At 34.8% G+C, this 17,873-nt stretch overlaps 2 protein-coding genes and 1 pseudogene across 2 annotated transcripts in view; all 3 read left to right on the plus strand.

Moving 5' to 3' along the window:
* The window catches only part of LOC107561184 (protein phosphatase 1 regulatory subunit 12A), a 29,552-nt gene extending 25,044 nt beyond the window's left edge, over positions 1–4,508 (plus strand). The window contains exons 22-24 of the mRNA XM_016245564.1: positions 921–971; positions 1,088–1,138; positions 3,605–4,508. Coding sequence (XP_016101050.1) covers positions 921–971; positions 1,088–1,138; positions 3,605–3,691 — 189 coding nt within the window. The 3' untranslated portion in view covers positions 3,692–4,508. The remainder of the gene's footprint in view (positions 1–920; positions 972–1,087; positions 1,139–3,604) is intronic.
* Positions 4,509–10,653: 6,145 nt separating this feature from the next.
* Positions 10,654–17,315, plus strand: LOC107561138 (acid trehalase-like protein 1; annotated as a pseudogene).
* A 97-nt stretch (positions 17,316–17,412) lies between these two features.
* Positions 17,413–17,873, plus strand: part of LOC107561139 (deformed epidermal autoregulatory factor 1 homolog) — a 21,047-nt gene continuing 20,586 nt past the window's right edge. Inside the window, exon 1 of the mRNA XM_016245505.1 lies at positions 17,413–17,423. Within this exon, the coding sequence (XP_016100991.1) occupies positions 17,413–17,423 (11 nt within the window). The remainder of the gene's footprint in view (positions 17,424–17,873) is intronic.

Genomic DNA, 17,873 nt, shown 5'->3' on the forward strand with positions numbered 1-17,873 from the left:
GTGTCTCGGCTGCTTGTGTCAGCAGGAGGTTTGTGTGTGTTTAATGTCTGTATCCGTGTGTGTGTGTGTGTGTTTCAGTTGTTTGAGGAGATGTCCAGAGAGAACCGCCGTCTGCAGTCACAGTTATCAGACATGCAGAGAACCATTTCACTTACCCGGGTGGAGCTGGAAAAGGCCACACAGGTGTGCGCGCACACACACACACACACACACACACACACACTCACTCGCACTCTCACACACATGCACTCACTCGCACACACTCACTCACACACACACACACACACAAAAAAATAGGGTAATCAAAAAGGTAATCAAATGTAAAATAAAACTGATATAAATAATGAAATTATAAATGAAGTTGCTAGACTTTTCAATGGTGCTTTTAGTACTATTTTATATATTAAATGTACTTATATAATTGACTTAGTATGTATATACTGTGTGTGTGTGTGTGTGTATATATATATATATATATAATACAACTTAAAAGTTAAAGAATTTAAATGTGTATTTATGTGGATATTTATTTATCTCAGGGTTATTAAAGTAAATAAAACTACTACTAAAAAACACACATTTTACATTTTCATTACTTGCAATAAAATAAAATGAAATATTATAAAACTCTTAAACTTATTTTTCAGCTACATTTCTCATTTCATTTAGTTACTAAAAGTAAAACTGAATTAAAATTTCATAAAAGTATAGACATAAATATATAAATATATCGAACTCTGTTGGTAATAAACAATACTAATAAACAACATTTGGTAAAGGTAAAGGCGGTTAACTTCTGAAGACTACTGCAATTTCATAGTAGATGCACAATACCGATATCGGTACCTTTTTCTTCTAGTATCAGTGTGATACCAAATAGCAGTATATTTGAATCCTGTCCGTGTTTGTGTCTGTTACAGAGGCAGGAGAGGTTCACGGACTGCACAGCTCGATTGGAAATGGAAAAGAAGGTGAGATTACAGAACAGAATTCTGCTGAAGTAATGAAAAGCATATGGAATTTCCCCTCTATAGACGTTTTCAGTCTTATAATGTCACTCCACATGCTTGTTTTCTCTCCGTCTCAGGAGAAAAAGATGTTAGAGAGGCGTGCCGCTGAGTTAGAAGAGGAGTTGAAGGTGAGAGCATGTGATCATGGAAAGCTTGTTCTGATTGGCTCTTTCACTCAGTTCTGGATGCTGATTGGCTGAGAGGCGACCGAAGCGTTTCTGTCCACTGAAATGTTGTGAATGTATATATTAATACTTTATCCCTGAGAGCAATTCAGCCAACACGAGTAAAACCAGTTTAACGAGGCATTTGTCTTGCACACTAACAGGTATGACAAATATGATAAATCACATCATGTTAATGTAAGTTTAGTCACCTGGTTTTTCTTTCTAGCTTTGCCCACAGTGAAATCTGATTAGTTCTGGCTGTGAGTTTGTAACATTGCACTGTATTTTTACTGTTATTGAGGACAGAAAAACAACTTGACACTGGAAACTTGTCGAGTCATGCCTGGTTAGGAGTGGTAAAGTGGTTAAAAAACCCCCAGTAAATTCTGGCATCATTTACTCAGCCTCTTGTTGCTCCCACGCTTCCCTCTGTAGAATGTGAGGTTTGAAATCAGTGAGAGTAGAAATGAACTGATTTGGTTTTTTGCATACCAGTGACAACAGATGACATGCACACAAACTTGAAAATGAAAAGTAAACTTATTTTGCACACTTTTTGCTCAACATTCACAAAAAATTATATCTATTGGCAAATCTGTCAAAAATCTGAGTTTGAAACTGATCAAGTGGCCAAAATGAAATAAGATGTAAAGCAAAAATAACACATTAATATTAAGTGTATTAATTAGAGATGCACCAATTGCAATTTTCTTGGCCGATTCCGATTTCTGATTTTTTTTTGTTACCGATACCGATTTTTGCCGATTCCGATTTTCTTTCTAAGAACTATAATTGACAGCATATACAAACAAAAATCTACTTTTCTTCAACGCAAAGTTTTATTTTCATAAAAAAACACAAGTAAAAATTCAGTCATAAAATAAGAACAAATAAAAAAAAATTGCAAACAACAGCACAAATAAATACAATAGAATAAAGAGAGCTATGAAACTAAGTTTTTCAGGTTAAGTAAGTTTTTATTCAGGTAAGAAATACTACAGAAATTAAAGTAATCAAATGTAAAACAGCAGCAGGAATATTGGACTGCGGTCCCTTTAAGAGTTTATCCACGGACTCAATATACTGTTACACAACATGCGTTCTCTTTCTCAACTATTTAACGTTCCAAAACTGTCTGTGTTTAACTGGATACTCGCCAAGACGGTCATTTCGACATAATTTTGTATGTATTTGAATGTTTTAGCACAGTTAGCCACTCATTTTGGTATTTGTGGCTCACAAGCTGTTTGAGACTGAGCGTGACTTGTGCACTCCACTAATATAGATCAGTGGTGGTGCGCGCGCGTTTGGTGTAAATAATGCGCAATACAAGCACTATTTAACCGGAGCGAATGAGACGTGTGTGAGAGAGAAGGGGTCATCAGAGAGAAGAGAGCGAGAATGCATGGCTGATGTTATTGCCTGTGCCGCTGGTAACATAACTCGGAAAGAAGTGAGACTGACCGATCACCGATCCGGGCCGATAATGAGGAAAATCGGCCGATTCCGATCCCTGGCCGATCGATCGGTGCATCTCTAGTATTAATAATATTGATTTTTATTAATTATTAATGATATACACTTGACATAAATGACAGTACTTGGTCAGTGGCCATTAAAAAAATGTAAAACAAAAATACTAATAATATGAAAAACATATATATTAATGTAATATAACAATATCACAATTGCAAAAGCTCATGTTGAAGCCACACAAAGTGTTTGAAAAAATTAAAAAGACAAAAACAAAATATATTATTTTAATATTAATTGTATTAATTTTTAATATGCAATCAACATACTGACAGTCCCTGGTCAGTGGCCAATCAAACAAAAATGTAAAACAAAAATAATTTATTAAATGAAACAAAAACTACAATGTATGAATATGAGTATGAATACTACTAATACTAATAATTATTATTATTAATAAATTTTTTATTAATAATACATTGTTATTATTATTAATATTGATTTTATTGATTGATTAATTACATTTAATAATTGACGGTCCTTGTAAGTGGCCAGTCAAACTAAAATGTAAAACAAAAATATAATATAATATAGGGTTAATTGGGCTTTTTTTTCCAGTTACCGCAATTGCAAAAAGTGTCCTAATTTACCTTAATATGCCCTCATCTAATAATATAATATAATATAATTACAAATTGTATGGACTACCTTTTTGGAGCTTGACAGCCCCTGGTCACTTTATTCTTACATCATTCTGAAAACAGCAGCCTGAACATTATTCAAAACATCTCCTTTTGTGTTTCCTGGAAGAAAAAAAAAAAAAAAAGAAGTCATATGGGTTTGGAATAATATGAGGGTGAGTAAATGATGCCAGTATTTACATTTTAGTATGAGCTGTCTCTGTAAATTACTCTCCTAACAGATGCAAAGAACTCAAGTGTGTCTGTTGCGCAGGTTTTAGGGGATCTGAGAGCCGACAACCAGAGGCTGAAGGACGAGAACGGCGCGCTCATCAGAGTCATCAGCAAACTCTCCAAATAGAGCGAGAGGACCGAGAGAGAGAAAGAGAAACCGTACCACCCCAACATCCTTCAGAGAGCCAAAGAAGGGAAAAGAGGAGGAGAAGAACTTCAGACGCGAGGAGCAATGTCACTGATTTATGATGCCTCACAGTCAGCCTTACCTTCCTGTGTGCGTGTGCTGTGTTTGAACTTCATCCGTGTTCTCAGTGAGGAGACAACGGAGCTTCAGATTTCCCTATCTCTCTCTCTCTCTCTCTCTCTCTCTCTCTCTCTCTCTTACACACACACACACACACACGTATAGGGACACATGCACATTCCCATAATCGTGAGCGCACACACTCCACACACATTCCACGAGTCTCAGGCAGCTGAAGTCTGCAGTATTTTTGCATCTTTGCACACACACACAGACACGATTGAGAGGTTTAACCCTAGACTCCACTAAAGGTGGTTTGAATATGTCACTCGAATCCATCGACTCCAGAATCCAGCGCGACAATCATTCGTTGACATCGATTTGCCGAAAACACGCCAGGCTGTCGTTTCACAGCCAGTTATATGCCATGCATCTTTTTTTTTAAAGCGACACTTACGGCGAGCCATGAGGAAATGTCTATTTTTGTGGTTTTTACCCTTGTTTGAATCATCCGTGTTCCCGGCGTCTTCTGAAGCGAGGGCGACGGCTTTTGTTTATTGTGTAAATGTACAAATATTATGCATTTGAACTCATTACGCTATAAACTGTTACTTGATATCAGCATATTTTTCTCCACGTGTTGGTTTTCTAATATATTGAACGAATGTTGGCACTTAATAAAACATGTGTGTTTGTAGCCTAGTGCCTGATTTTTTTTGACATTTTACGGTTTCTCTGCTGTGGTTTATTGTTGTGTAAGATGGCAGTTCGTGCTTTATTTTAAAGTATTAATTTTTGACAACTGACAGTCCCTTGTCAGTGGCCAATCAAACTAAATGTAAAAGAAAAATATCAATTTAAATAGAAAAAATTAATAAAAAGAAAAACAATATAATATAAAAAAAATTACATGAATTTACAAAAAAAATATATTATAATAATATAGTGCTAAAATGTAAAACAAAATAATATATTAATATTAATAGCATAACATAATTGACCCCTGATCAGTAGCCAAACAAAAAATGTAAAACAAAAAAATATAGTAGTATTCATATTATTAATTATTATTTTTCTGGAAGTTGTTTGAGTTCAGGTCAGTGCACTGGACAACAAAACCCAACGTTTTCATATTCAGAATTTCTAGGCATCATATGTCCATTTGATTCAAACTGTTCATCATAAGAGCGTTTAATTGAGTTGAACTTGCAACATTTCTGTCAATAAAATGTGTTCAAACATTTGTATTTAACATTTCTAGACATTATAAGAGTACAAACATTTGAACGTTTTTAAACCATTCAGTATGTGTTTAAATTTATAAGTTAAAAAGTTTGATTTAAAGATTCAATTCAACATTTTTGAGCATATGTGCAAGTTTAAATGTTTGATTTGAAGATTCGATTGATTATTTTTGATCGTGTATGCAAGTTTAAATGTTGAAGATTCATCGTGTGCATGCAAATGTTTAAAGCAAATGTTCCGTTTAGCATTTTTAGACACCATACACACATTTATGTTCATGTTCAGTGCTGGCTAGTAACTGATTACATTTAATCTGGATTACGTAATCAGATTCCAAAAATCAAATACTTGATAATTAGATTATATTACGTTTTAAAATACTCTTAATCGGACTACAGTTACTTTTTTATTGATTACATGATTACATACTATTCACACAATACCAATAAATTATTCAGAATTTACTGATTCTCTGTAATTCTTTTTCATTTTTGAAACTCCCCTTTCTAAAATAGATTCAGAAAGTCATCCAGTTTCACAAAGAGAGAGTCACTAGTCAGGTGGCTATAATTACACAGAAAACAGAGAGGCCACACAGCTTTTGAACACTGGATTTATGAATATTTGCATATTCACGGTTGTCTGAAGTTGGTTAAGCGTCACATGACATGCAGGTAAACAAATCAAATATTCCATCCTTTTTTCTTTTTTTTGTAAAGATTCATTAAAATTTTTTATGATTAATTATTACCTTTTCATTAAACTCATGAACCCCCTGCAGTTCCTACGAAGCCCAGTTTGGGAAACCTTGACATAATGTAGTGTTTAATGCGTTAATAATAACAAATGGAATATATTTGCTCTCTGTATTTTTATATCAATATGGTACAAAAAGATCCTATTTAAATCAATGCGATAAACAAGTTAAAGGGGTCATAGGATGCCCATTTTCCACAAGTTGATATGATTCTTTAGGGTCTTAATGAAAAGTCTGTAACATAGTTTGGTTAAAATTTCTCAATGATAGTGTAAAAAACACCTTTTTTCAGATCAAGCCGTTTTTGTAGCATTTTCCTTTAAATGTTAATGAGCTCTGCTGGCTCCGCCCCTCTCTTCCAGCTGCTCTCAGAGAGACTTTACTTTAGCCGCATTCATCGTGAAACTTGCTATTTAGCACATTATTATGAAAGACGATTTGCAACGATTCATTACAAAACATTATACTCACTTCTTCTGTAGATGAGGCTGGATCACGAATGATTCGCGCGAACATAGACGCATTTATGTAGATCGGGGGAGCATTCCCTTCAGAAACAAACGTAATCCACTGCGTCTTCAGCGGCTCAGATGTCGGGAGTAAATGACGACTGCTGTTCATTATTACATCCAACAACAGAAGACCTCAATCGCTTAGGACTCATTCTTGTCTACACCAGTCCAGTCTGTGCTGAAACGCTACTGTCAATCAAACTATCGTGGGAGGGGCCTGTCTGATCTGAGATCGGCTCGATTTGAGAAAGGGGAAAACATTTAACGAGATAAAAATAAAAACACTGGATGGATTTTTATCATTTTAGGGTGGTTGTGTACACACACTGCCAACACACATTTCAGTTCAAACAACTTGTAAAAGTGCATGTATGACCCCTTTAAGTAATCAAAAGCAGTCTGATTATATTACCTAAAATGAGTAATTTAACGGATTACATTCCTAACTACAATTGTTGTCATGCAATTTAGAATCAGTAACAGACTACAATTTGTAAGAAATCTGCCCAGCACTGTTCATATTCACCCTTTCTGTCTACTTTTGACTTAAACTTCTTCAGTACAAATTCAGCAGTTTTGTGTATTATATATGAAAGTTCGAACGTTTAATTTGAAGATTTGATTCAGTATTTTGGGGCAGTATTAAGTCATCAGGACAGCCAGTCTGTCTCTGTCTTTGTTTTTCTCTCGTTCTCTAATGCTGTGCATGTCTACCAGATGTCCCTCATCATCAGATAGCGGTGGAAAAAAAGAAGAACAGCTGGAATAATGGATCCAACATTCCCACAGAGAGAAGGACAGGAAGTTACAGTAAAGCTGGACAGAGTGAGATCAAACGGCAAAATGATTCATTCAGTGGCTATTTGTTCTCGACTGAAGAACTACTTGTTTAGAAGGTCAAGAGAACAATAAGAGGATAACAGAAACATGAGGGCGAGAGAAAGTTAAAAAGCCACTTCTGAATGGGATTCAGACATTTGCCTCTCGTTTGGCAAAAAACGAAATGAGCCTTGAGAATGAATGCCATCCTCTCATCTGTTTGTCTCATCTACATTTACACTGACAACAAGGACAGCTCCTAATAAGGTACGCCGAGCCAGTCTTGCTGTAAATATCCCTGTGGCCTGAGAGAGAGAGAGAGAGGAGGGTGGAGAGGAAAAGTCTGGGGGGAAACGGAGCGGATGGATTGCGGCCTTATAAGGGTAAAGCTGCTGTTTTTCCCAGGGTCTGGAGCCCCAAACTCCGGCACGCTGCCAAAGGGAAAGGAAAGAGCGTTTGGTGCCATCTTGAGCCTGAATAGAGTCATGACCGAGATTTGTACTTCCTGAAGGAAATTCCAGTGCTTTTTTTAAGGGGTTCAAGCATGTGGCACTGAAACCTTATTGTTATTGTTAGAATGCCCACGTAAAACTGATTGGGCAGACCAAACCATAAGTCGTAGAGACTTGAAACTTGGAGAGATGGTAGTGCTCACACCGTCTACAACAGGGGTGCCAAACTCAATTCCTAGAGGCCCGGAGCCCTGTAGAGCTTAGATTCAACCCTAATTAAACACACCTGATCCAACTAATCAAGTCCTTCAGGCTTATTTGAGAACTACATGGTATGTGTATTGGAACAAAACTCTGCAGGAATTGAGTTTGGCACCCTTGGTCTACAACAGGGGTGTCCAAACTCGGTCCTGGAGGGCCGGTGTCCTGAAGAGTTTAGCTCCAACCCTAATTAAGCACACCTGAACCAGCTAATCAAGCTCTTATAGGCATACCAGAAACTTAAAGGCAGGTGTGTTGAGGCAAGTTGGAGCTAAATTCTGCAGGACACGGCTCTCCAGGACCGAGTTTGGGCACCCCTGGTCTACAATGTCACCAAGGGTCGCCCCAATTGGCCTGATGGGGGCGCTACAGAGACCAAAAGTATGAAATCGTTCATAACTCCTAAACTGTTAGTTGCAGGCTCAAGTGCCTTATGTCGTTGAAATCCTTGGCTCATGATGGATAAAACATGTGCCTCGGATTCGATCGTCACCCCCAGGTGAAATTTACGGGTATTTTGGATTTTTTGCGAATCCTACTTTTGCGAACTAGTCCTAGGTTTTTCGCCTGATCTGAGCCAACCCACTGCAGAACGATTCTCTGGAGAGTGAATATCAATAATTATCAAAAAAAGTTGAACTTTCGACTCACCATCACAAAGTGACGCCAAAACATTCGAATGGGGTGGGGCCACTTTTACTAAAATGGCTATAACTTTTGAATGGAATGAGATATCATCGCCAAACTCAGAACACTCATGTAAGAGCTCAATCTGAGGACACATGAAAATAATCGCGGAGCTTGGCCACTTGGTGGCGCTGTTAAAGGGAAAAAAACATAAAAATGGCTATAACTACTCAACCATTTGTCCGATTAACTTGAAAATTGGTATGCAGTGTCTTTGTCCAAAGTGCCACAGGTGTCCATAAGGACATTTGAGTATCTCAAAAAACATTGCCGCCATTGGCCAATGAAGTTTGAGCACCTGTTAGACAAGGTTAACGGAGGTCGACCGGAATGAAACTCAGTGGGAAACTAGGTCATGCGACAGGTGATTCTAAACAAGCATGCAAAGTTTTATGGAGAAAAAAATGCTTTTTTTTAATCATTGATTTAGGTGGTTACAGGCTTGCTAAATAATATGTAATGCCTTTTTTCATATATGCTTAAATGCCTTGAAGCGCTTGAACCCAGATAATCGCTGCTTGCAGCTATATATATATATATAATTTATTTTTTTTAATTGAACTTTCAAAATGAATTCAACAGCAAGTTCTTGACATATTTCTCACATTTAAACATTTTGTTAGTACAAATTGAAACTCAATTTAAATAAAATAAAAATAGCTTAAAAGAGAAAGAAAAAAAGGGCATCACACATATGTTAAATTCATTTAGCAGAGACTTTTCGATTTTTTTTTTTACTTTACAGATTCCAAATCAACTTTAAAGGGATAGTTCACCCAAAAATGAAAATGATGTCATCATTTACTCAGCCTCAAAAATGATGACAGAATTTTCATTTTTGGATGAACTATCCCTTTAAAGGCTGTTTGAAAATGAGCAAAATTGGGTTTTGAGTTACTCCATTTAGTTTGATGAATATAGCATTTTCCTAATAGCAAAAACAAATCAATAATAAATATTTTTCTTTTAGAAAAGTCATATTCATTTGAATGAAGTAAAACAGATGACAAATTTAAGACTAGGATGCAGTTCGTTTTATCACTTAGAAAGTGTGACATCTCAGACCAAAACAAAGATGAACAGAGACATTCAAAAAATAAATGCAGGATAGACTCTCTTTCACAATTACAAAAAAGAGCAAAAATCAACAATTTTTGTCACCAACAATTAATAAACGCTCCTTGTGGTAACTGTAATCCTTATGCAGCATTTTGTTAGCAACTTACATTTTACAGCACACATATCATTCAGAATTCATGTTTGAGGAATTACTCGTTATGTTAAAGAAACTTGTTTTCTGACATAATCAGTCGCATGGAAGCTTTTTATCACACAAATCTTTCTCTCGCAATTCTGAGAACAAAAGTCAATTTATGAGATATAGTAAAAAGTCTAAAAAATAAATAAAAAGGTAATTGCAACTTTTTATCTCACAATTCTTACTTTTTATCGCAATTTATATATATTTTATTTATTTATTTATTTAAATATTTATATTTATTTATATATATTTTTTAATTTGTTTCTCGCAGTTTATATTTCACAATTCTGACTTTTATTCTCAGAATTGCGCGTTTATATCTTTTCTGGGGTTTTAAAAAACAGACATAGTCATTTAGAACTACATCTTAACTAACATTTTAAGTGAACCTTATAAGAAAATATCATAAAAGTGTGATATATGACTAAACAAATCACCTTTTATTATTATAACGCAGGATCCTTTGGAGACATTTGTTCACTAGAAAGTATACTTGGTTTAATACCTGCATAGAAATAATTCAATATACAAATCCAGATTTAGATTTATCCCTCCTGAGAAAAGCAATCATTATCACGTGACATCGCTGTCTATGTCCTGTTTCAAACTTGACATTATTTAAAGTTTTTATTTTAAAATAGGGGAATTATTAACATGAATAATGAGAATATTTTAGGACATTTGCTGACCATGAGGTTCCACAGGGGTCTGTCTGTGACATAATTTCTTGTTTTATGGTTGGCTTTGTCACATGACAGTGCATAGGCTTCTTGCATCTAGGTTAAACATTCCATCTTTCCTCATATTTTCCATGTTTTTCTTTCAGCAGAAGGCAGAATTGCCCAAAAATGACCTCTGACTCCGTTGACCCGTACATCTTCACCTCTGACACTCTGCCCTCCGACCCTCGCTTCATGCCACCACTGGCCAACGGGCTGCTGGGATGGAGAGTGTTTGATTCAGTCATGCATATGGGTGGGGTATATAATGGAGAAGGCGGGACTTGTCACCGTGGCAACATTCCATGTCCGCTGGCAGTTCAAATGTCAGAAGTGGGACGACACACGTAGAAGTTAGACAGGTTAGCAGGTTAGAATGCATACACACAAACTTGCATATAATACTGCATTCGATCCTACAGTTCAAGACTCTCTCTCTCTCTCTCTCTCTCTCTCTCTCTGTGTGTCAGGTGTTTTCTCTCATACCATGGTCACACCTCATTTTGAGGCCGCTCAGGTTTTGTACGCTCCTGGTCAAGGAGGTTCTCCTCAAGCACTCTCAAACCAGCGCTGAACCAATCACGATTCAGCTAGAAAGTTCTTTCAAGCCCCTAAGGGATGACATTGTTTTCCAGAATCCAGACTACAAGGGTGGGAGGTATTTCTTTTTTTATATAATATTTGAATCCTGAATTGAAATTTACAACAGCATTTATAGTGCCATGTCAAAGAAATAAATAAACCTAAGTTTACAAGAATAAAGTCGTGGCAATATGAGATTAAAGTCGTAGTATTTTGAGAATAAAGTCAAAATTACGAGAATAAAGGCATAGCAATATGAGATTAAATATTAAATAATTAATAAATATAAATTATTCTCAAAATACCACAACTTGAATCTCATATTGCCACGACTTTATTCTTTGTAATTTTGATTTTTAAACTCGTAATCTTTCATGGCACTAAAACACCATCGTAGAAATTGGACTTCTTTCTTGTATTTAATTGCATAATGAATTGCAATCACTACATGTGTCAGGTGTAGTAGCGGCTAAATATTTTCGTATAAAAATATTCATATAAAACCAAATGTGGGTGTGGCTTAAACCAGAAGTTTGGCTAAACTACAAGAAAAAATTAAAAGTAATTTTGTTCCCATCATAGTGTACATATAGCAAATATACCTTGCATAATTCATAAAATGATTTATTATTTTTTATTACTAAATTTCTATAAATTTATTTTAATAATTAAACACAACAATAAGCATTTAAATATTTTTTAATGATTAAAAAGAATGCATTTTATTATCTATAAAATATTAAGTATAAGTATTAAGTAACATTAAGTATATAATATTATACAAATATTTTTTATATATATTATTAATAGTAAACAGATGCAGTATTTTTGATGCAGATGGGCTACAAGCTACAGTGGGTAATTGTCCTTGAATTATCTGTAGCTTTTATATTATTTACATTTTTCTACCTTTTTTTTATTATCAGGGATTGAAGTTTGCATGGGAGAGTGCGGTGACGGGTCGTGACGTTTGTCCAGAGGACATTTACGCCGAGCAGGAGCTGCACATCAATGGAGACGTGGTTCTGGCTTTCCAGCAGTACTTTTATCTCACGCAGGTACAGATAATACACACTTAAACACTGTACACCTGGGCCAGAAATGCATCAGGACCTCATCTGTGTCTCATCCATCACACAGGACCTGGAGATGTTCAGGGAAGGACGGAGCAGTGAGGTGGTGTGGGGTGTCGCTGACTACTGGGTTTCACGGGTAACATGGGACCCTACTAACCAGCAGTACCATATCAACGGTAAACAGTGGCGTCATCAGTCAGGAACGAGGGTTATTGTCATGATCTAAAACCAAAACTTTTGAAAACATGATTGTTAACTGAAATACATCTGAAATCAAATATACATATTAGATGAAAAACTTAAAAAGAACAAAAAACAATAAAAGTGACAAAAGCACATAACAAAATTACAAAAAAATTAAACAAGGTATAAAAATGAAATTTTCATAAAAATACAATAGTAAATAAATAACACTGGTCATGACATCATCAGTCATGCATGCATTCAGCAACTTGAAATAATGAATAAAGTTACTTTACAATAAGGTTCCATTAGTTAATGTTAGTTAATGCATTAACTCACATGAACAAACAATGAATAATACATTTATTACAGTATTTATTAATCTTTGTTAATGTTAGTTGATGAAACTTCATTGTTAGTTCATGTTAATTCACAGTGCATTAACTAATGTGAATAAGCACAACTTTTGATTTTAATAATGCATTAGTAAATGTTGAAATTAACATGAACTAAGATTAATAAATGCTGTAGAAGTATTGTTCATGCTTAGTTCATGTGAACTAAAGTAGTTAACTAATGAACATTATTGTAAAGTGTTACATATAATTTTTTATGGTAAATACAAGGCGGGACAAAAAGATTTTTAAAAAAAAGTATAAAAAAAAAAGAACAGAAAAAAGTTTAAATAGAAGCACTAAAAGAGCAAACTGGAAATAAATAAAAAACTAAAACTCAAATAAAAATCAAAAGAACAAAAACCTGACAAAAACAAGTACAAAAAAAGTGTATATAAAAACTAAAGTCTAAAAAACTAAAAATATTAGTAAAAATAAATATTAGTAAAGTATAAAAAACTAAAAATATTAGTAAATAAATAATACAAAAATAACACTGGTCAGGACATCATGAGTCATGCATGCATTTAAATACTTGAAATAATTTTTTAAGTAACGTGGAACTCTTTGAATTCACACAACATTACATCATATTCGTTTATAATGATTCATAATGTTTTGTGGTGCATTCAGGGCTGGAAACACGAATGAATGAATGCAAAGGGAAATAAAAAAAACTTGCTAAGTGTCTTGTTTTGATCTTGTGCGTAAGCTTCTTTGTGAGGTTTTGTGTTGTTTGTCCATTAGGTGTGATTCCTCTTGATGAGTACTATACTTCACTGTCGACAACTCGCCCAACGCAGGTGTGTGTTTGTGCGTGATCTCTCATAATTAGGGTCATTGATTTGAACAAACCCTTAACCCTGAGTACTACACGTCAGTGCATAAGATCTCTCCTGGCGGGTGATTAAACAACCAAAAATCACACAATGAATATTGAGAGTACTGGGAGTATTTTTCAGAACTAGCAGGTTCTTTCGTTCTCTCTAATGTGTAGTCTTCAGTTTGCCGTGGAGTTGTCTGGTCTGTTGGCGCACACGGCTCCTCCCGCTTGGCAGGACGTTGCTGATAAGATCAAAATACCCTTTGACCCGGAACTGAAGTATCACCTAGAGTTTGACGGCTACACGCAGGGTGAGACGCCCTCATCAGCTTCATGCTCGTGGTGTAGTAATCATTATATTCCCTGATTCAACTTTCTAAACAAACTCTCAGTGCTGCAGGGAGGAGTCCTCAAACCTGAAAATGAGACGTGTTTTTGAACTTCTGGTTCCATCGTCCCAAAGTCAATGGGTTTTTTGAGTGGGGTTTTGGTTAAATGCCTGCAATAAAGTTTGTGTTTACAAAAGCTCAAGATATTTTCACCTTTTATTCTAAAACATAAAATACATCAGTAATACACCATGCATTCTTTTTTTTAAGCTTTTACTTTTCTGACAAAGGTTAAATTGGCCTAAAGAGGTTGTTGGGGACAAACAACAACAACAAAAAATAATAAATAATTAATTAAATACATTAAAATATTTAATTAATCAATAAATATATTGGTAACACTTTACAATAAGGTTCATTAGTTAACTACTTTAGTTCACATGAACTAAGCAGAAACAATACTACAGCATTTATTAATCTTAGTTCATGATAATTTCAACATTTACTAATGCATTATTAAAATCAAAAGTTGTGCTTGTTCACATTAGTTAATGCACTGTGAATTAGCATGAACTAACAATGAACGACTGTATTTTCATTAACTAACATTAATAAATACTGTAATAAATGTATTGTTCATTAATGTTAGTTAATACATTAACTAATGGAACCTTATTGTAAAGTGTTACCGATATAATAAAACAAATAAATGCAATGTAATAAAATTAATACGATTTCCAACTTGTAGATATAAAGACTGAAAGAGTTGTCAGTAGCATAATGCTTGTGACGTTGAAGGCATGCAACTGTAGTGTAGTTCATTTATATGAACTACGTTTACCTTTTTACTTCTGTTTTTAGGCTTCAAAATTCATAAAAGTGTTTTGTTATGATGAACAAAACATGTAAGAATCATAAACGTTGTCGGTCACAGAACTTATTTTCTGCAGTACTATTGGGTTTTTGCCGTGGGAACCAGGGTGATGCTAATTCACAAAAATACATCATCGCTGTATATTCTGAATTCTGAATAACGTTCATAAAAACGTTAAATTGTACATTCATAAATGTACATTTTGTAAAAAAAAAAAAAAAGGTGCATAAATGTACAAAAACGTTTTCTTTTCAAGACACATGTTGATGTATATTTGAATTCTTTAAAGAAGTCGAATAATTCAGTTGCTTGTAATTCTCCTCTGTGGTGTAATAAAGGGAATTTCGAAAGGTGTTGGTGTTCTGAAGGGACCGCTGCTTTATATTCCTCAGGAAATCGAGTCAAGCAGGCAGACGTAGTGTTGCTCGGTTACCCGCTGGCCATGTCCATGACCCCAGAGGTCAGACGCAATGATCTGGAAGCGTATGAGGCTGTCACGGATCCGCTCGGACCGGCCATGACATGGGTAAGTCACACACTGTGCACATGATCAACCATCATGCTCTGTGTGTGTTTCTATTATTATCTGTTCATTTTATTTCCTTTTTTTTTGCACACTATTTTCTTATAGTGTGTGTCTGTTCGTAGGGCATGTTTGCTTTGGGTTGGCTTGAACTTGGAGAGGCTGAAAGAGCCCAAAAGCTTCTGCGGAAATGATTAAAAAATATCCAAAAACCATTTCAGGTACATTTTTGCACTATGCAATATGTATGCTGTGCATAGTACACTGAAAAAACAAAAACAAACAAAAAAACCAATTTCGCTCAGACATTGCTAGCAAATTTAACAAATAATTACAAAGAAACTGCAAGTAACTCGTTAAAAGTAAACATGGAATTTTGAAGTAGAAAAATCTAAATAATATTTTCTTGTAAAACACATTAGAATAATCTTTGTTTTATTTACAGATTTATTATTTTTTTTAATTAGTGGAAAATGAGTACGCAAGCGGAGCACACTCTATGGAATAACGTATCCGACAATGCAATGCAGGACGTGACCTTCCTTTTTCAATTATATTTTGCAAAAAAATTTTTTTTTAATATTTAAAAAATTTAAATATAGAATATTTTAAAAATTGCATTAAATTGAAATGCAAAAAAACCTGACATTCAATTTAAATTCAATAAAAAATATAGTGCCCAGCATATCATTCGTTATGGAAGCTTGTTTCCGCCACAGGATAAAAAAAAAACGTTTTATCTCATAATTCAGACTTTTTGTTCTAGCAATTTATATCTTATATCTCACAAGTTCTGTAATTTTGAGATACAAACTTGCAAATGCGAGAAAAATCTGAAGTGTGAGATATAAAAAGTTACAGTTACCTTTTTTATTTTTTATTCCGTGGTGGAAACAAAAAAACAGAATTGCGAGACGTAAACTCAGAATTTAGAGGGAAAAAAAGTCCGAATTGCGAAATATAAACTTGGAATCCTGAGAAAAAAGTTTACAGTATATCTTTTTTCTTTCAATTGCGAGTTTATATCTTCCAAATCTGAATTTATATCTCACGAGTGTGTCTGAATTGTGAGATAAAAAGTCACAATTAACTTTCTTCACTGTTTTATCCCGTGGTGGAAAAAGTCTTCCATATTTGTAGGTGTGAAGGATGAAAGTACAATGAGAAAATATATAAATCCCACACGCTGCTCGATTAAATTTACATTTTAAAAACTGTATACAACATAATTAATATGCAACATAACATAAAGTCGTTGACAACGGTGAAACATTTATTGTTACATCCTGCGCATATGTAAATATTTAAAGCAGTATACTGTACATATTACACGATATATACTAATTAATACTCTAGTATTTTATGTCGGATATCTCCATCATCTGTATTTTTCCATTCTTTGTGTAGGTATGGAGTGAGTCGGCTGATGGCTCTGGGTGTGTGAACTTCCTCACCGGTACGGGTGGCTTTCTGCAGGCGGTGCTGTTTGGCTACACTGGCTTCAGGTGACAAAATCACTGCCAACTTAAAGAGACAGTCGCTTGATCACATCCAGACGTCACTGTGTGTCTCGCTCCTGTCCGGTGTTGTTCAGAGTGCAGAGGGAGCATCTTGCCTTCGCTCCGCTGCTGCCACAGGAGGCTGATGCACTCCGTGTGAAAGGTGTGAGTTACCTTGGCAACAGGATGGATTGGATGGTGAAGCGTGGGGAAGTGAGCGTTTCAGTGAGGAAGCCTGCAGAGGAGTCTGGGAGTCAGGAGCCGTCCGCTCTTGAAGTTGTCCTGAATACTGGAACTACAATCCCACTTACTCCAGGTAATAAACAGCAGTAAACAAATAAACAGACCATCAACTATTAATAGCAATTATGTAAAATAATGTTTTTTTCTCTAGAATGAATGAATTCGTTTAATGAATTGTTATCCACAGGACAGTCAGTGAGGTTTCCGCGGCAGCCTGGTCAGATCCGTAAAGTGAATTCTGGTTCCTACGGCTGGCCTGTATGATGATCCACATCCACAAACACTTATAATAAATCATTTCTACTTCATACCTTTCATATTTCAAATATACTACATTTTACTTTAGTAGTGTACTCTGATAATGCCAGATACGTATATGGATTATTATTATTACATGAATCACAGTATACTCTGGGGAAAATAATTTACAATAAAGATTAAAAAATATATATTTTTTATTAAATTATGAAAATTCTTGAATTTTGAAAATTGACTCAAATCGATGCATTTGATGAAACTCAAGTCTTCCTTTGCTATGTTGAGGAGCGCTATCATAGTATGTTTTTTTTGTGGTAATTTCTTTATATAATGCCACAAAAAAAGAATCCGTCATATTTTTAATAATTGTTAATATTTTTTAAATTATTATTATTGATAACCTTATTGTAATGTCATATTCGTCTAAAATGTACACATCAAAATAAATGTTACTATATGTTTATAGTTCTCTTCTGACTGCATTTTTTTTTAGCTTTTTCACCATTTTTTATTCTTTTGATGTTTTTAATCCATATATACAATATTTAAATGTATTTTATATTT

The sequence above is a fragment of the Sinocyclocheilus grahami genome, unplaced genomic scaffold (genome assembly GCF_001515645.1).
Source record: "Sinocyclocheilus grahami isolate Dianchi unplaced genomic scaffold, SAMN03320097.WGS_v1.1 scaffold759.1, whole genome shotgun sequence".
Classification (NCBI taxonomy): domain Eukaryota; kingdom Metazoa; phylum Chordata; class Actinopteri; order Cypriniformes; family Cyprinidae; genus Sinocyclocheilus; species Sinocyclocheilus grahami.